Genomic DNA, 18,478 nt, shown 5'->3' with positions numbered 1-18,478 from the left:
CACCCACACAGGCCAACATGTCCCAGCTACACTAGTCCCACCTGCCCACGTTTGGTCCGTATCCCTCCAAACCTGTCCTATCCATGTACCTGTCTAACTGTTTCTTAAACGTTGGGATAGTCCTGGCCTCAACTACCTCCTCTGGAAGCTTGTTCCATACACCCACCACTCTTTGTGTGAAAAAGTGACTCCTCAGATTCCTATTGAATCTTTCCCTTTCACCTTGAACCTATGTTCTCTGGTCCTCGATTCCCATACTCTGGGCAAGAGATTTTGTGGATCTACCCGATCTATTCCTCTCATGATTTATACACCTCTATAAGATCTCCCCTATCCTCCTGCGCTCCATGGAATAGACCCAGCCTACTCAACCTCTCCCTATAGCTCACACCCTCTAGTCCTGGCAACATCTTTGTAAATCTTCTCTGAACCCTTTCAAGCTTGACAATACCTTTCCTATAACATGATGCCCAGAACTGAACACAATACTCTAAATGCAGCCTCACCAATGTCGTATTATTTAATTATTCCCCCCCCCCCACCCCCTTTTTTTCGCTCTCTCATTTATCATATTGTTTACAGTGTACTATGTTTACATATTCTGTTGTGCTGCAGCAAGTAAGAATTTACTTGTTCTATCTGGGACATATGAAGATAAAAGACTCTTGACTCTCTTATACAACTGCAATATGACCTCCCAACTTCTATACTCAAATTATACTCAACCCATCTGCTACCATCAGCTCAACTACCAGTTTTGACTAAGGCTATTTATTTACCCACTACTCCAAGTCCGCTCACACATTTTGTACATTTATAACTTCAGGAATTATTCCATTCATAACTTTACCCGTTTGGATGAAGGATCACTGTTTCAATACATAAGCTCTGCTTCTGATCTACTTAATATTTCTCACATTGTCTACTTTTATTCCACCTTAGCCTACGTTCCTGGAATTTATATGGAACATTTGGCAGTGTTTGACACTCGAAAATCACTCAAAAATGGAAACCATTGGATAGTCAATATCAAGCTGTGTGAAGCAGCAGGAGATTTAGATAAGAATGATAAAAAGGTGAATGAGAGCAGCTTAGTAGGAGTGGCATGAAGGGAGACTGTGCTGAGGTAGTCCTTTATTGAGGGTAAATGCTGAGGCTTTGGCGAGCAGGTTGAGCGGAGAGTAATGGCGGGGTAAGGTACGGTCTATTGGTTTCTGAGCATCGTCTATCCATGTCCTCCAGAGATACTGCCTGACCCGCTGATTTACTCCAGTACTTTTTGTTTTACTCCATACTTTTTAAGTTTGCTCTAAATGGAGATAAATCTGGACCTTGGGGGAAGGCAGTTTATGACGTTATTATATTGGAGTCAGAGAGAGTAAATTAGGAGCCATTGTTATTGGGTAAAAGGGTATCTGACAAATGCGTATCATTTATAAGTCAATTGATCAAAGTCAATGTCCAGCATGTTCCAAGAAGGAGGGAGGATACGAATGGCAAGGTAAGGGAACCTTGGACGACCAAAGTGTTTGCAAATTTGGTCAAAAAGAAAAAGGAAGCACATAATCAGACAGGACTTTTGAGGAATATAAAGCAAATAGGAAATAACTCAAGTGGGTGATTAGAAGGACCAAAAGGGACCATGAAATAGCTTTAGTGAGTTGGATTAAAGAACATTAAAAGCAAACGGCCAACAAGGGAAAATATAAGAGCACTCAAGGATAAAAGGTGGAATTTGTGCTTGCGAGTCTGGAGATATAGGCGAGGTACTAAACAAATACTTTGCATCTCACTATTCATTGGAGCACAGGAGGACTTTGAGGTGATCTTGTAGAGGTGTACAAAATCATGAGAGGAATAGATCAGTAGACGAACAGAGTCTCTTGCCCAGAGTAGGGGAATCGAGAACCAGGTTTAAGGTGAGGTGGAAAGATTTAATGGAGACCTTTACACAATGCATAACTTTTTTTACACATCGGGTGATAGGTGTATGGAACAAGTTGCGGAGGTGTTGGTTGAGTCTGGTCCTATTGCAATGTTTAAGCAACATTTAGACAGGCACATGGATAGAGTTGGTTTGGAGGCACATGGGCCACATGTAGGCAGGTGGGACTAGCTTGGATGGAGCATGTTGGTTGGCAAGAGCCTGTTTCCACACTGTGTGACTGTGACTTGGATATAATTGCTATTGGGTTGATTATTGAGTTTGCAGGAGACACCAAGATTGCTGGTATTTTGGCCAATAGACAATAGGAGGAGTAGGCCATTCGGCTCTTCGTGCCAGAAACACCATTCAATGTGATCATGGCTGATGAGATGACTGTGAGGAAGGTTGTCAAAGTATACAACAGGACATAGATCACCTACAAAATGGCCAGAGGATTACGCCCATCTCTAGTGGCCCCATTATGAGCAGGATGTTGAGGCTTTGGAGAAAGTGCAGAGGAAGTTTATCAGAACCCGCCCCCCTGGGTAGGAGGATAAGGAGAGGTTAAACAAACATGCATTGTTTTCTCTAGAGCATCAGAGGCTAAGACCTGAAAGGAGTACATCAAATGATACGAGGCATAAATGGGGAAGACAGCCAGAATCTTTTCCCCAGGGTGGAAATGTCAAATACTACAGTGGAGTAAGATACGATAGTGATTAAGAAGCTTTTAGATAGGTGCATGGCAATGCCAGGAATGGGAAGAATGGATCATATGGGGGCAGATGAGATCATGTTTGACACAGGCAGACCTTGTGGACAAGAGCCTGATCCTGTGCTGTACTATGACTGCACTTCCAAAAACATTATCCAAAGAACAAAACTAATGGATATGATTTTGCTAGTTGCAAGACTTTCCTATCTTACACAGAGGGAAACATGCAATTAGGTTGCAATGGTTGATAGTAATAGTCTTCTGTAAACTGATCTTTTGCAGCAAGGAAAACTTTACTTGTCTCTACTAGTTGCATTTGAACCCACATTGCATTACCTTTAACAGAGTAGTCTTTGTTGGATCAAGTTTAGTATTACAGTCAACCTGAAAACAAAACATTTCATATTTAGCACTCTATAACAGTCCAACCAGGAATGGGTCTTCATTTAACTATGTTTTGCTCAATCTCAAGAGGTGAAAATCTGGGTGTTGAAACAGAAGAAACATGTACAAAGAGGGATGACCTACTTTGTGTAGGAAGACAATTTAAATATTAGTTCTGTTTCACAATAGTTTCTTGCCAAGTTTAGGGCCTGTCACACTTTCACGACCTAATTCACACTCGCAACATGGTCGTCACGAGGTCGTAGGTATGGAGAGAATAGAAACCTGCACTGTTTTCAACACTTAAAGTCGTAAATATTTTCTTATATTTTCTCAATTTGACCCATTAACTTGCCCAGCAATCCTATTTCCCCACTCTTTATAGTATTACTTGCTCTCAACACTCTCAATTCTCCTAACACCCACCTATATCAAGGGTAGTTTAGAATAGTAACTGAAGCTACCTACCAGCATGGCTTTGGGAGGTGGAAAAAATACTGAATACTCAGGGGAAACCCACTTAGTCCTATGGAGAATGTGTAAAAGTCCACAAACGGTGGCACCCGAGATCAGGATCAACCTTGGTTTGCTGGAGTTGGCAACAGCAAAACTTATATGCCATATTATTGGATGGAGTTATTATATGACGCCACCATTTCAGATACCCGAACACGAATTTTAAAATAATGCATATTATGGCAAGGATTATTTTATCTCTAAAAGTACCACAATATTTGAGCCATTAAAAATTCTTATGAATAAATTCTCACCAATTAAGAGTATTTACACAAATAATTCAAAAATCTGGACAACGCCACACAGATATAACTGAATGAAATGTAAACATGCTCCACTTCCCATGTAACTAAGAGCTCTCAATGACAGCAACTTACCACAGCATCCACCGCAGGCGAATTGTCTCCAACCACCAACAAAGAAGGACATCTACAGGCAAAACCAAAACATGTTCATGATTTCAGCCACACCAATGTAAAGATCATCATTTCACTAATAATTAATGCATTATAAGAGCAAAACGGACTTTGACAATAGACAATAGGTGCAGGCGTAGGCCCATCGGCCCTTCATTCAATGTGACCATGGCTGATCATCCAGTCAGTACTCACTGTAAAGTAGTTCTGTAGCTGTGTTGTCCAGCAATAGGGCGCCCAATTTCCAAGTCTCTTCGACTGCAGAAAATTAATGAAGAATTAATTGCAGTCAGTGCATGTGACACCCATTACTTATCTGTCCCCTTCCCCCCAAAATGGGTGTAAGGTACAATGCACATTTAGTGTAAGATAGAGGTGACACAACTTTACCTCAGATAAATTCCACTAGCATTGTCCACAGGAGAGGACTTGCAACTGTGAGAGTAATGAATACCAGCCAAAGCCACTGTATTATTTTCTCAAGCCTTCTCTCTCCTACCTGAGCCCTGACCCGATCCACCTATCACTAGCTCTTGCTGCACCCTTTCCCCTCATTGCCTTCTACCAATTATATTCCCTCTACTGCTTGTTTGAGAAACGTCCCAAACCAAACCAAACCATTGTCTGTCCACTTCCTTCCTGATCCATTCAGCTCCTCCAGCTGTTCATTTTATTTAAAAGTAACTGGTGCTGTGCAAGAGAGTTGAAATAGGATTGAAAAAATGTTTTCAGACAATTCACAGGCCTTGGTAGAAAAAAGTAGAAACTAGGACAGGTAACCTGACATCCCAAGAGAGGAGAGAGAGCATCAAACAGTTTGGAGGTGAGTGGCATGCTGCACCCAGAGATGGTGCTGACAGCGTCCTCATTGTGTGTCAAAGGCCACCAAATGCCTCATCAAATGTTACAATGCATTCACAAAGTATTCACACCCCTTCACTTTTTACACATTTTGTTACCTTACAGCCGTATTTTAAAATGGATTAAATTCAATCTACACACTACACACAATATCCCAGAATGAAGAATTGAATCTGATATCCCAGAATGAAGAAGTGAAAACAGGTGTTTAGAAATTTTTGCAAAGTAATTAAAAAGAAAGAACTGAAATATCACATTTACATAAGTACTCAGATCCTTTGCTATGACACTCAAAATCTAGCTTAGGTTCAAATTCTGTTTCCATTGATTATCCTTGAGATGTTTCGACAACTTGGAGTCCACCTGTGGTAAATTAAATTGATTGGACATGATTTAGAAAGGCACACACCTGTCTATATAAGGTCCCACTGTTGACAGTGCATGTCAGAGCAAAAACCAAGCCATGAATATGAAGGAATTGTCCGTAGACCTCCGAGACAGGATTGTGTTGAGACACAGATCTGGGGAAGGGTATAAATCAATTTATGCAGCATTGCAGGTCCCGAAGAGCACAGTGGCCTCCGTCATTCTTAAATGGAAGAACTTTGGAACCACCAGGACTCTTCATTGAGCTGGCCGCCCGGCCAAACTGATAATCGGGGGAGAAGGGCATTGGTCAGGTGGTTACTCTGACAGAGCTCCGGAGTTCCTCTGTGGAGATGGGAGAACCTTCCAGAAGGACTATATCTGCAGCACTCCACCAATCAGTCCTTTATGGTAGAGTGGCCAGACGGAAGCCACTCGTCAGTAAAAGGCACATGACAGCCCGCTTGGAGTTTGCCAAAAGGCATGATAAACAAGATTCTCTGGTCTGATGAAACCAAGATTGAACTCTTTGGTCTGAATGCCAAGCGTCACGTCTGGAGGAAACCAAGCACCGCTCATCACCTGGCCAATACCATACCTACGGTGAAGCATGGCAGTTGCAGCATCATGCTGTGGGGATGTTTTTCAGTGGCAGGAACAGGGAGACTAGTCAGGATCGAGGGAAAGATAAAGGAGCAACGTACTGAGAGATCCTTGATGAAAACCTGCTCCAGAGCGTTCTGGACCTCAGACTGGAACTGTACAGTTCAACGACCCGAAGTACATAGCCAAGACAACGCAGGAGTGACTTTTGACAAGTCTGTGAATGTTCTTGAGCCAGAGCCCAGACTTGAACCCGATTGAACATCTCTAGAGGGACCTGAAAATAGCTGTGCATCGATGCTCCCCCATCCAACCTGACAGAGCTTGAGAGGATCTGCAGAGAAGAATGGGAGAAATTACCCCAAAACAGGTGTGTCAAGCTTGTAGCGTCATACCCAAGAAGACGTGAGGCTGTAATCGCTGTCAAAGGTGCCTCAACAAAGTACTGAGTAAAGGGTCTGAATACTTATCTAAATGTAATATTTCAGTTATTTCTTTTTCCAAGGTTCATTTATTGTCACATACACCAATTGGTGTGGTGAAATTCAAGTTGCCATTGCAGCACACTAATAAGAATACAACACAGTCCCACAGCTCCGCGATGTTCAATCAGCGGACTCAGCAAACCGGAGCTCCAGCGAGGCGACCCGGGCAAGGCATCGCCCGCTCCGCAATAACGCTCCAGCACTGCGCCGCCACTGAAGCCGAGGTTCTGGCCGGTCCCGTCAGGAAACGATGCTCCAGACCCCGATGGTAGGCCGCGAGGACGGTTCGAGATGCTGCTCGGAGGAAAGCCTGCCTCTCCGACTAGGTAGGGACTGAGAAATACAGTTTCCCCCTTCTCCCCCTCCCCTAAAAAGAATAGACCTCCAAACAACACTATTTTAACATACTAAAAATAAAAAAAAAGTGAAAGGACGGACAGCTGCAGGCAGGGCAGCCATACCCAACTGGACGGCGGTCAGCTTTTAAAAATATTTTTAATTACTTTGCAAAGATATCTAAACACCTGTTTTCGCTTTTTTATTATGGAGTATTGCGTGTAGATTGATGATAAAAAAATGAATTTAATCCATTTTAGAATAAGGCTGTAATGTAACAAAATGTGGAACAAGTGAAGGGGTGTGAATACTTTGAGAATGCACTGTAGATCTTACTGGGTCAAGAGAATTGCTCAACCTTACAAATCCCTATTATTTGTCCACCAACCAAACGTGGATTCATGCCTTCAACACACATTCTTACCTGAAACTGCTGCAAATATGATACCTACATCTTAGCTTAGCCACAATGGCATCTTTTAAACATTACAGCCAATTACTTAAATAGACTGAAAATTGTTCACTTTTAAAGGACAAGAAAGCTCTGTGTCATTGATGTCCTCAATCTCTATGAGATGACCATTATTGTAGCATGTACTACCTAGACCATTACACCATCAGAAAAGGTGGAAGCAGAGAAAAAATTAGAAGCCGCATATGCTCCGCAATATAACATCGATTTCCTCATCCAAATCGTTAACATATATGAATGAGTACCGTCACTGATTCCTGTAGCTGTCGGTACTCTACTAGCCACTGCCTGCTACTAAGATCGTTATTCTTCCTCAGCAACCAGCTCTTTACACCGATCAGCACCTTTCCTCAACCAGATGAGCTTCATTTTGGCATGTAACTTCCTTACAGGGGATGTTATGGAAAGTATTTGATAGTCCAAATACACCGCATTGGCCAATTATCTTTCAGCTATCTTATTAGTTCCATATTCCAGTAGATTTGCAAAGCACAATTTCTCTTTCACAAAACCGTGCCAACTTTGTTCATTGCAGTCACTCTGCTGTTAAATCTTTGATAATCAACTCTAGCATTTCCTCCTCAATCACTCATGCTAAACACACTGCGTGCCGCAGCCGGTTTCCTCTCTACTTTATATATTGGGGTAACATTAGCTACCCTCCAATCGTCTGGAACAATCCAAAGCAAATGTTTATACGAAAATGAATGTAAGGAGAGATCCAATGTTACTTTACCTGTTGTATGAATTAACAAAAAGCTGTAGATTGTGGTGATTAAGACCAGTAGAAATGTGATTGCGGTATGTGTGGATCAAATTAGGATTGGTATGTATTTCGTCCTAAAATGGATTACATACATGTTAAATAGATGCACAACCATTATTGTAATATACCTAAATACAGGAAATGTTATCTTATCAAATAGCACAACGTGAGGATTGGGCAAGGATGAATAAATTACATATAGTACAATTGCTATGAACAACAAAACAATGTATAGGTTTACATTTGTATGCCTGCAGGTACAGCAGGCAGTGAAGAAAGCAAATGGCATGTTGGCCTTCATACAGGATTTGAGTATAGGAGCAAAGACGTCCTACTGCAGTTGTACAGGGCCATGGTGAGACCACACCTGGAGTATTGTGTGCAGTTTTGGTCTCCTAATTTGGGCAAGGAAATTCTTTCTATTGAGGGAGTGCAGTGTAGGTTCACAAGGTTAATTCTCGGTATAGCGGGACTGTCATATGATGAAAGAACGGAGCGACTGGGCTTGTACACTCTGGAATTTAGGATGAGAGGGGATCTTATAGAAACACTAGACCGTTGGGCCATGTCCCCCAAGGCAATATTTCACCACTGACCCATAGCCCCCAACTGCACAGGTGCGGCTGGCGGGTACTCTATGTGACGCTAGAGATCCCGGTTGTGACGCAAGTCACGGCAACCCTCCAACAGCGCCTCTACATCCCTCTTCCATCCCCTCAAACACCAACATTCCCTCCCTCCTCTTCACCCTCTCTCTTCTTTCCCCTGTCCCCCTCCCCCTCCCTCTCCTTTCCCATACCCTCAGTCACTCCCTCCCTCCATAACCTATCCCCTCCCTACCCCCCTCCTCTCCCTGGTCCCATACTCCTCACCTCTCTCACTCCTCCACTCTCCCCCTCCCTCACTGTCCTCCTCCTACTCTATCCCCCACTCCCCCGTCGTTTCCCTCTACCCCATCCTCCCACACTCTCCCCCACTTTCCCTTCCCTACCTCCCTCCCTCTATTCCCCTGCTCCCCCACTACCCCCCCCCCCCACAATGAAAACCGTGATTTTTTTTAATGAAACCTCCCCCCTATCCCCTCCCCCCCCAGTCAAAATTGCGATTTTTCTTTAAATAACCGAAACGCAATGTTTGTTAATGAAAACGGAAGAATTTGTTTAAAACTGATTTTTTTTTGGAGAAGGAATTGGTGATGTTTTTCGTCGAGACCAAGTGTTCTGGGCCTCAGATACCGCGCCTCAGTTTTGGTATGCCCAGTACTGTTTTTTGTACATCTTCCTGCAACAGTCCAATACTCTATCTATACTTTGATGCAATTGAAATATAAAAACTTACCTTATTAAACAGATGACTGATTACAATATCTGTCAAGTTGGAGGTCCAACCAGAAAGCTGGAAGAAAAACAAAATCAAAATCACTAACTTAATCCTCATATTACATCCCAATTATTTTCACCTCCAAAAACCAACCGTTAAAAAGTTTTTTTTGCAAGTTATCTTTTCATGAAACAATGAAAGTGCGGCGAAAGGCAGTAGTAAATTTCCAAGAGGATGATCATCTGATGTAAACAAAATACATGTGCATTTAGAGTCTTTATAAACAGATGGCAAAGTTAACCTTTATTGTCTTGAGGTTTAGTATAAATGTCATTCAATCTGTTATTTTCCACCTCTCAGCACAACAATATCATGTCTTGAGTAGAAAAATGATTTACTAGAACCATATCAAATGTAGGCATCTTTAGTCATGTGGAGTTTCCATAGAATACTTTATGTAACAATTAAACATCTACATATACTTTTTGTAAATTGATAACAAAGTACAGATCTGGTTGGTTTACTCAGTAATAATCCTTTCACCAATTGCAAGTGATGTTACAGTAGATAGGTTGAGGGATATGGGTCAAATGCAGGCAGATAGGACTAGTGTAGATGGGCATGTTGGGCAGCGTGGGAAAGTTGGTTCCAAAAGGCCTGTTTCCACGCTCAATGCAAATAACCGTTTTGTCATGTTACCCGTGGTGAGTCAAATCTTCATATGCACAAAAAAATATTGGATCTTCCATCTGTTTAGTTTAAAATGCCAGAGATAACAATTAAAACAGGATCTAAATAGCCTTGTAGGTTGAACGCAGTCAACATCTTCTGGCGTCACATTTCAATCTTTATTGTAAAAACATGAACTGTTACCAACACCCTTGAAGAATCTTCAAGTGTTGAAGATTTGCATGCTCAGCAGATTACTACTTACCTTCTGTCATCAGTCTGAAGAAGGGTCTTGAAACGTCCCCATTCCTTCTCTCCAGAGATGCTGCCTCACCCACTGAATTGCTTCAGCATTTTGTGTCTACCTTATGTCATGCTTGGACGACATCTTATTTAGGTTAACTTCCTTTTCAAAGTGTCAAAGAGTTAAAATGTATTGCTCGTCATTGAATAAAAAGCTTCCTTTACCTTGGTTGCTGCCCAGTCCATCCATCCTTCAGCATTGCAATTAATATTAATGAGGCACAGTCCCTCAACGAGATCAGTATAATTCAACTGGAATAGAGAAAAAAAATAGAGATCAGGTAAATAATATCATGCATTTTTGCTTTACTCTAACTTTTAGACTATTTGGACCTCTCCTGGGACAGAGGTGACTTGCAGGTGGCATCGGAACTGGAGGGAAACCATTATCCTTGCAGAAGAACAGAGCCTGGATCAGTTCTTTGGAGCCATAGCGGTGTGGCCATTGTGGAAACAAGGTTACAAGTCAGACGGAATTGGCAGCTCAAATCGTCTAGGATTTGGATATTTCAGACATGATAGATAGGGAGAGAGAAGGGTGAGGGCGGTGAATCTGTGGAATTTTTAGAGTGGATTTTGAAAGGTTCTTGCTTTGTAAGAGTGTCAATGGTGACAAGGAGAAGGCAGGAAAATGGGGTTAGCGAGGGAATGATGGATGAGCCATGATTGAATGGCAGATCAGACCTTTGGATAGGAACATGATACACAGAGAATAGAGGGATATGGATTATGTACATGCAGATAAGAATTGGTCTTAGCATTATGTTCGACACAACACATTGTGGGCCGAAGGACCTGTTCTCGTCTTGTGTTGTTCTATGTTCGGTAGTGGGGAAGATGCTAGAGTCAATTGTTAAAGAAGTAATAATGGCCCTTTTGGATAGCAGTAAAAAGTCAGCATGGATTTATGAAGGGGAAATCCTACTTGACTAATCTTCTGGAATTCTTTGAGGATGTGACAAGTAAAATAGGTGAAGGAGAGCCAATGGATGTCGTGTATCTGGACTTTCAGAAAGCCTTTGATAAGTTCCCACAGGAGATTAGTGGGCAAAATTAGAGCACATGATATTGGGGTAGGGTATTGACATAGATAGAGTTGGTTGGCAGACAGGAAACAAAGCACCTATTTATAATATATATTCATGATTTATATGATGGGATTAAAAGTAACACTAGCAAATTTGCAGATGACATAAAGCTGGGTGGCAGTGTGAGCTGCGAAGAAGATGCTAGGAGGTTGCAGGGTGACTAGGACAGATTGAGTGAGTGGGCAGATGGATGGCAGATGCATTATAATGTAGATAAATGTGAGGTTATCCAATATGGCGGCAAGAACAAGGAAGCAAATTTATCTCAATGGTGTCATATTAGTAAAAAGGGAACTGTAACGAGACCTGGGTGTCCTTGTACACTAGTCACTGAAAGTAAACATGTATGTACAGCAGGCAGTGAAGAAAGCTAATGGCATGTTGGCCTTCATAACAACAGCATTTGAGTATAGGAGTAAAGAGGTCCTTCTGCAGTTGTACAGGGCCCTGGTGCCCTTGCGCGCACTTTTAGTCTCCTAATTTGAGGAAGGACATCCTTGCTATTGAGGTAGTACAGCAAGGTAAAAAAAATTACAGTAGTCAGTGTAAATATCTAAACACAATTTTATGAAATCTATCACTTGCACTGCAATCCAGCTTCAGGATTCAAGCAGTTTAAATGTTTCATAGTCGAGGTTAATCCCCGGGATGGCGAGCTGTCATATGAGGAAAGATTGGAAAGAGTGGACTTGTATTCACTGGAATTTAGAAGGATGAGAGGGTATCTTATAAAAACGTACAAAATTATAAAAGGACTGGACAAGCTAGATGCAGGAAAAATGTTCCCAATGATTGGGGAGTCCAGAACCAGGGGTCACAGTTTAAGAATAAGGGGCAGGCCATTTAAAACTGAGATGAGAAAGAAAAATTCACCCAGAGAGTTGTGAATTTGTGGAATTCTCTGCCACAGAAGGCAGTGGAGGCCATTTCACTGGATAAATTTAAAAGAGAGTTGGATAGAGCTTTAGGGGCTAGCGGAATCAAGGGATATGCGGAGAAGGCAGTCACAGGTTACTGATTGTGGATGACCAACCATGATCACAATGAATGGCGTTATGGCTCGAAGGGCCAAATGGCCTCTTCCTACAACTATTTTCTATGCCCTAATTACTGAAATGAGAATTAGAATAAATATAGAAGAATCCCATTGACACCCGAGTTTTACTGCTGGCCTCTCTCTGGCCAAATAGACCTACAAAGTTACCATTAGAGCATGTCATGGAATTAGAAGTCATGTCAAACTTACAGCAAATCTAGTCAGGATATTTGCACCAGCTCCAACTCCTAATCCAATAACGCTCTTCAAACTAAAAGACAAATCAGGCTATTTTAGACAAAGACCAGACAAGATATTTGCTCCTAACAATTGGTCTTACATTTTTTCTCTATACAAAGACTTAGTTAAAACATTGTATCAATTCGTCAAATGTAAGAAATGGTTGTATGAGAAACTCACACAAGCCGAAGCTTTGAGAGCAGGCTGGTGATCTTTCTAAAAGCAACTTTTACAATGAAAATATTGGGCAGAATTGTTGCCACTTTGCTGATGGAACGGTTCAACGTATGCATTAGCCGAGAAGTTTGTTGTCTGCTTTTCCAGCATGAAACAACCATTTTTCTGAATGTATCGTTACAAAACCTCTGAAAAAAACTACAGCTGAGATATTGCAAATTGGTACAATAAACTTCCAAATAACAATATTGTTTAAAAATTACTGGATGTTAAGAGTAGAATTTCCCTGTGGCACCTTTTGTGACTTGTCATCACCTGTCATTCGGCCGATCACACAGCTGTTGTCAGCGAATGGCATTGGAGCAGTGCTGAGTCACTTGCTCATGGATATAAAGAGAGTACATGAGGGGGCTAAGCAAGACAAGACAAGACAAGAGTGTTTTATTGTCATGTGTCTCAGATAGGACAATGAAATTCTTGCTTGCTGCAGCACAACTGAATATGTAAGCATAATACAGAACAGGAGATAAAAGTTCAGTGTGTCTATATAGCATAGACCACATATATATATATATATATATATATATATATATATATATATATATGGTCTATATAGCATAGACCCATATTTATATATATATATATATATATATATATATATATATATATATATATATATATATATATATATATATACACACACAATAAATAAACAGATAAAGTACAATAGGCTGTTATTGTTCAGAGCTTGTTTGATGTTTTATTTAGTAGCCTGATGACTGTGAGGAAGAAGCTGTTCTTGAAACTGTTCCAGATTTCAAGCTCCTGTACCTTCTTCCCAATGGCAACGGAGAGATGAGTGTGGGCCAGGATGGTGTGGGTTTTTGATGATGCTGGCTGCCTTCTTGAGGCAGCGACTGTGATAGATCCCTTCAATGGTGGTGAGGTCAGAGCTGATGATGAACTGGGCAGTGGTCACAACTTTCTGCATTCTTTTCCGCTCTTGGACATTCAAGTTGCCGAACCAAGCCACAATGCAGCCAGTCAGAATGCTCTCTACTGTGCACCTGTAGAGGTTCGATTTAGTCCTCTTTGACATACCGACTCTCCGTAATCTTCTCAGGAAGTAGAGGCACTGATGTGCTTTCTTTATAATTGCATCAAATTGCTGGGACCAGGAAAGATCTTCGGAAATATGCACGCCCAGGAATTTGAAATATGCACGCCCAGGAATTTGAAGTTTTTTACCCTTTCCACCATCGTCCCGTTGATATAAATGGGATTGTGGGTCCCTATCCTACACCTTCCAAAGTCCACAATCAGTTCCTTGGTTTTGCTTCGTCCCACAACGGTGGTGTCGCCGGCGAACTTGATGATGGAGTTTGCACTTTGTCCGGCTACGCAGTCATGAGTATAGAGTGATCACAGCAGGGGGCTGAGCACGCAGCCTTGAGGTGCTCCCATGCTGATTGTTATTTAGGATGACGCATTTCCACCAATACGGACAGACTGTGGTCTGTGGATGAGGAAGTCGAGGATCCAATTGCAGAGGGATGCGCAGAGACCCAGATCCATGAGCTTGGTAACCAGCTTGGAGGGAATGGTATTAAATGCCGAGCTGTAGTCTATGAACAACAGCCTGACATATGAGTTTTTGTTGTCCAAGTGGTCCAGAGCAGAGTGGAGAGCCAGTGACCCACTGAGAGCCAGTGACCCACTGTTGTGGAGGTAAGCGAACCGCATCCACCGTTGACATGTTGTGGAGGTAAGCGAACTGCAGTGGGTCGAGGTTGTCGAGTTAGGAGTTGATATGCGCCATAGTTAACCTCTCAAAGCACTTCATCACCACAGACGTTAGTGCCACTATTTGTTGAGGCACGTCACCTTGCTCTTTTTGGGCACCGGTATTATTGATACCCTTTTAAAGCAGGTGGGAACCTCACACCTCAAAAGCAAAAGGTTGAAAATGTCTGGGAGGGATGGATGGATTGATTGAGGCAGGGGAATTAGTGCGTGTTGGTTGGAGTAGGTAAAATTGTGAGGGCAGAGCACGGGGGATGTCAGAGGGGATTGAATGGGGGGGATCTGTACGAGATGGATGGGGGGGTCGTTACAGTGGCATGCAGCGGCCGCTATCAGGGCGAGCGGGGTGCGGGACAATAGGTGCAGGCGTAGGCCATTTGGCCCTTCAATGTGATCATGGCTGATCATGTCCAATCAGTACCCCGTTTCTGCCTTCTCCCCATATCCCCTGACTTCGCTATTTTTAAGAGCCCTATCTAGCTCTCTCTTGAAAGCATACAGAGAACCGGCCTCCACCGCCCTCTGAAGCAGAGGAGGTGGAGCAGCCGTCGCCGCTGCTGCTGTGCGAGCCCATCATTCTCTCCAACGCTCCGTCACCCCGCACTACAGCCGTCGCCGCCGCTGACCAGAAATGTCACATTACTTTTCTCCAGAGATGCTACCTGATCCGCTGAGTTACACCAGTTTTTTGTGTTTATTTTCACTATAAACCAGTATCTGCCGGGCAAAATGACCGGGCTTTTAGGATGCCCGACGGGACTTTAGGTGGCCATTGGCACCCGGCAACCGTTAATTTCGAGCCCTGTGCGAATCTTGGGTTAGCCTCAGAAACTTGTACCTTAAGGACAAGTGGATGCAAAATTGAATAAATTAATAAATCTGGACACTATAAAAAAGTTCATAAATTTTCCCTTGCATTTTACCTATCTACTGATTGATGTTACGTATTCAAGGCACACCTCGAGAGTATAATGAAACACCCTCAACTTGCCGAAATGAGTATACCTTCATTATCAATGAAGCAACCTGCCACTATTCCGAGAAAAGCAACATTCGTGAATGGCACTCCATTGAAAGAGCACAAGGACATCAGATACATGGGAATACAACTCAAATAAAGATTCTGCACCTACTTGCAGTTAGAAATACAGAGCCATTCCTTCATTACTGAATTAAAAATCCCAAGCAACCACACAGTGCTTTCAACAAGGACTATCGTGACTCATCATCCTCAAGGATAATACATTCCAACCGTACCATATTTATTGCATCCCAAACAAAAGTGCATGAAAACTGTTGCAAAGTCAGTTGCTAAATAGTTTTTTTTCAAGAAATCACAGTTAGACAGTTGAGAACTGCAGCACATTATTAGGTTGCTGCTAATTCTATTTTTGATTAAACACATTGTTGACATTGTAAATGTTACCTAAAATGCTTTAAAACAGCTGGAAGTAGGTCAGCCATTTGGTCCAATGATGGATATTCATATCTGCAAATCAAATGGAAATTTGGAAATTATTTTGGGATAAATTGTTAAATGATATACTAATATGGTATACTAGCATAAGATCATCCCTCATCGTCCTGTTCTCCAAGGAACAGAGTCCTAGCCTGATCAACCTCTCACTATAGCTCAGGCCCACGAGTCCTGGCAACATCCTCATAAATCTTGTCTGCACCCTTTCTAGCTAATAACATTTTTCCTATAATGGAGTGCCCAAAACTGAACTGAATACAATACACTAAATGTGGCTTCACTAATATCTTGTACAACTTATCCCAACTTCTATACTCAATACTCTGATGAAGGTCATTGCGCCGTAAGCTTACTTGCCAACCTATCTACCTGTGACGCTACTTTCAAGGAACTATATACCTGCACTCTTAGATGCCTCGGCAACACTCCCCAGATCCCTGCCATTCAGTTTAGGTAGACTTCCCACAATGCAACACCTCGCACGCACATCTCTGTATGAAATTCCAACACCAATTACTCAGCCCACCTGCCCAAGCAATCAAGATCCTGCTGCAATGTTTGTAAACCATCATCACTATCTACAATACCACCCACTTTATTGTCATCTGCAAACTTGCTAATCATGCACTGTACGTTCTCATCAAAATCATGGATATAGATGAAAACAGCAAAGAACTCAGCACCGAACCCTGGGGCACACCACTTGTCACAGGCCTCCACCCTCTGCTTCCTTCCATGAAGCTAATTTTCTACCTGGTCAGCCATCTCTCCCTAGATCCCATGTGATCTAATCTTCCAGAGCAGCCTACCATGTGGAACCTTGTCAAATGTCTTGCAGAATCCAGCTCTGCCCCTCATCAACCTTTTTGGTCACATCTTCAAAAACTCAATAGGGTTTATTTTGAGGCACAATCTCCCACTTTTCAAAACCATGCTGACTATCCTTAATCAGCTCTTATCCAACTAAATGTACCATAGCTTTACACATGACAGCTCTTGTCTTATGAACTTGTAATTTTTTGAGGAGGTAACAAAGGTGATTGATGAGGGTAGGGAGGGTAGAGAACATCTACATGGATTTTAAAGGAATTTGATAAAGTCCTGCATGGCAGGCTGGTCTAGAAGATTAGGATTCACAAGATTGATAGTAATATGGATTCAGAACATTCTTACTGATAGACGACTGAGGATTATGGTGCAAGGGAATATTCAGGCTGCCTATATACCACCGTGCCAGTTAACAGCCTTTTGGATAGGCATAAGAATATGCAGGAAATGTAGGAATATGGATTATGAGCAGGCGGTTGGTCAGCACCAACATTGTGGGCCAAAGTTCTATGTTTACACTTTTGAAGTCAGTCTTTTCCCAATTAGACCCTGAACTTGAGGTAATTTCTTAACTCTTTCCATAATTACATTGAAAAATATGGTCAGATTTGGACAGATATATGGGTAGGAATGATTGAGAGGGATATTGGACAAATGCAACCGTATGGAACTTGCCCAGAATTTCAACTTGGTCTGGATGAACAAGCTAGTGCAAAGGGCCCATTTCCATGCTGTATAACTCTGACCCTGTTGTCAAACTGCTCCCCACCAACATTTGCACCACCTTCAGTTTCATTTTTCCAATGCAGAATACAGCCTCATATCCAATAGGCTACCTATATATTCTCTCAAAGAACCCGAGGTGAGAGCACTGACATTCTTGCACTGAGACAATCCTAGGCAATATTATGAATAACAACCTCTATTTTCTAATTGCACAATATCACACTCTCCAGGATATTGTCTCAGTTTGGAAACATCTGCCCGTTCAGCCTGGTCAATCCATCATCTACTTGCTGCATGCTACTCGCAGCAATATATTAACAAGCTAGTGATTACATTACATATGTTGGGCATATTACTATGTACAGTTAACGTGCTCAACCTTACCCATGTGGAAAAGATGGAGCTCTTTCCTGCTGACCTGGTAAATCAATGTGGTAAATTGCAAAATGAAGTATTATTTCTTGCATGTCTTCAGAGTTGAAGAGGGTGTCAAAGCATGATTTATCTGTAAAAAGAGGAACATACTTCAAAAGGCTAAATGAACAAGATGATGCAGCCAATATTACAAGTGCCGATTACTAACAGTGAATATCATCCAGTGTCTCTCCGCAAATTGTAAATGGAAAGCTGCAAATTATTTCCTTTTCAAAATCAATGGATAAAGGAAATCCCTGAGAGCATTGTACCTGGAATCTTCTTAACTGCAGACCATTTGCGACAATCATCATAGTTTCATGACATTTTCCAAATTATACACAACTGTCAATTTACAGCTTAGTTTAGTGATACAGCAGGATCTTCGGGCCACCGAGTCTGCGCTGACTAGCGATTCCCGCACATTAACACTATTCTACACACACTAGGGATAATTTACATTTTACCAAGCCAATTAACCTACAAAACTGTACGTCTTTAGAGTGTGGGATGAAACCAGAGCTCCCGGGGAAAACTCACGCAGGTCACG

The 18,478-nt window shown here is 42.1% G+C and overlaps 1 protein-coding gene across 2 annotated transcripts in view; it reads right to left on the bottom strand.

Moving 5' to 3' along the window:
• LOC129696102 (protein NDRG1-like) overlaps positions 1–18,478 on the bottom strand; it is a 57,982-nt gene that overhangs the window by 1,989 nt on the left and 37,515 nt on the right. For both annotated transcript variants that reach the window (XM_055633553.1, XM_055633554.1), the window contains 9 exons: positions 17,899–18,019; positions 15,910–15,972; positions 12,474–12,534; positions 10,305–10,391; positions 9,186–9,242; positions 7,818–7,921; positions 4,154–4,216; positions 3,920–3,971; positions 2,979–3,026 (listed from right to left, as the gene is read on the bottom strand). In XM_055633553.1, the coding sequence (XP_055489528.1) occupies positions 2,979–3,026; positions 3,920–3,971; positions 4,154–4,216; positions 7,818–7,921; positions 9,186–9,242; positions 10,305–10,391; positions 12,474–12,534; positions 15,910–15,972; positions 17,899–18,019 (656 nt within the window). The remainder of the gene's footprint in view (positions 1–2,978; positions 3,027–3,919; positions 3,972–4,153; positions 4,217–7,817; positions 7,922–9,185; positions 9,243–10,304; positions 10,392–12,473; positions 12,535–15,909; positions 15,973–17,898; positions 18,020–18,478) is intronic.

Source organism: Leucoraja erinacea, chromosome 4 (genome assembly GCF_028641065.1).
Source record: "Leucoraja erinacea ecotype New England chromosome 4, Leri_hhj_1, whole genome shotgun sequence".
Classification (NCBI taxonomy): Eukaryota; Metazoa; Chordata; class Chondrichthyes; order Rajiformes; family Rajidae; genus Leucoraja; species Leucoraja erinaceus.
The sequence above is the reverse complement of the archived record's forward strand: the minus strand, read 5'-3'. Positions and strand labels throughout refer to the sequence as shown.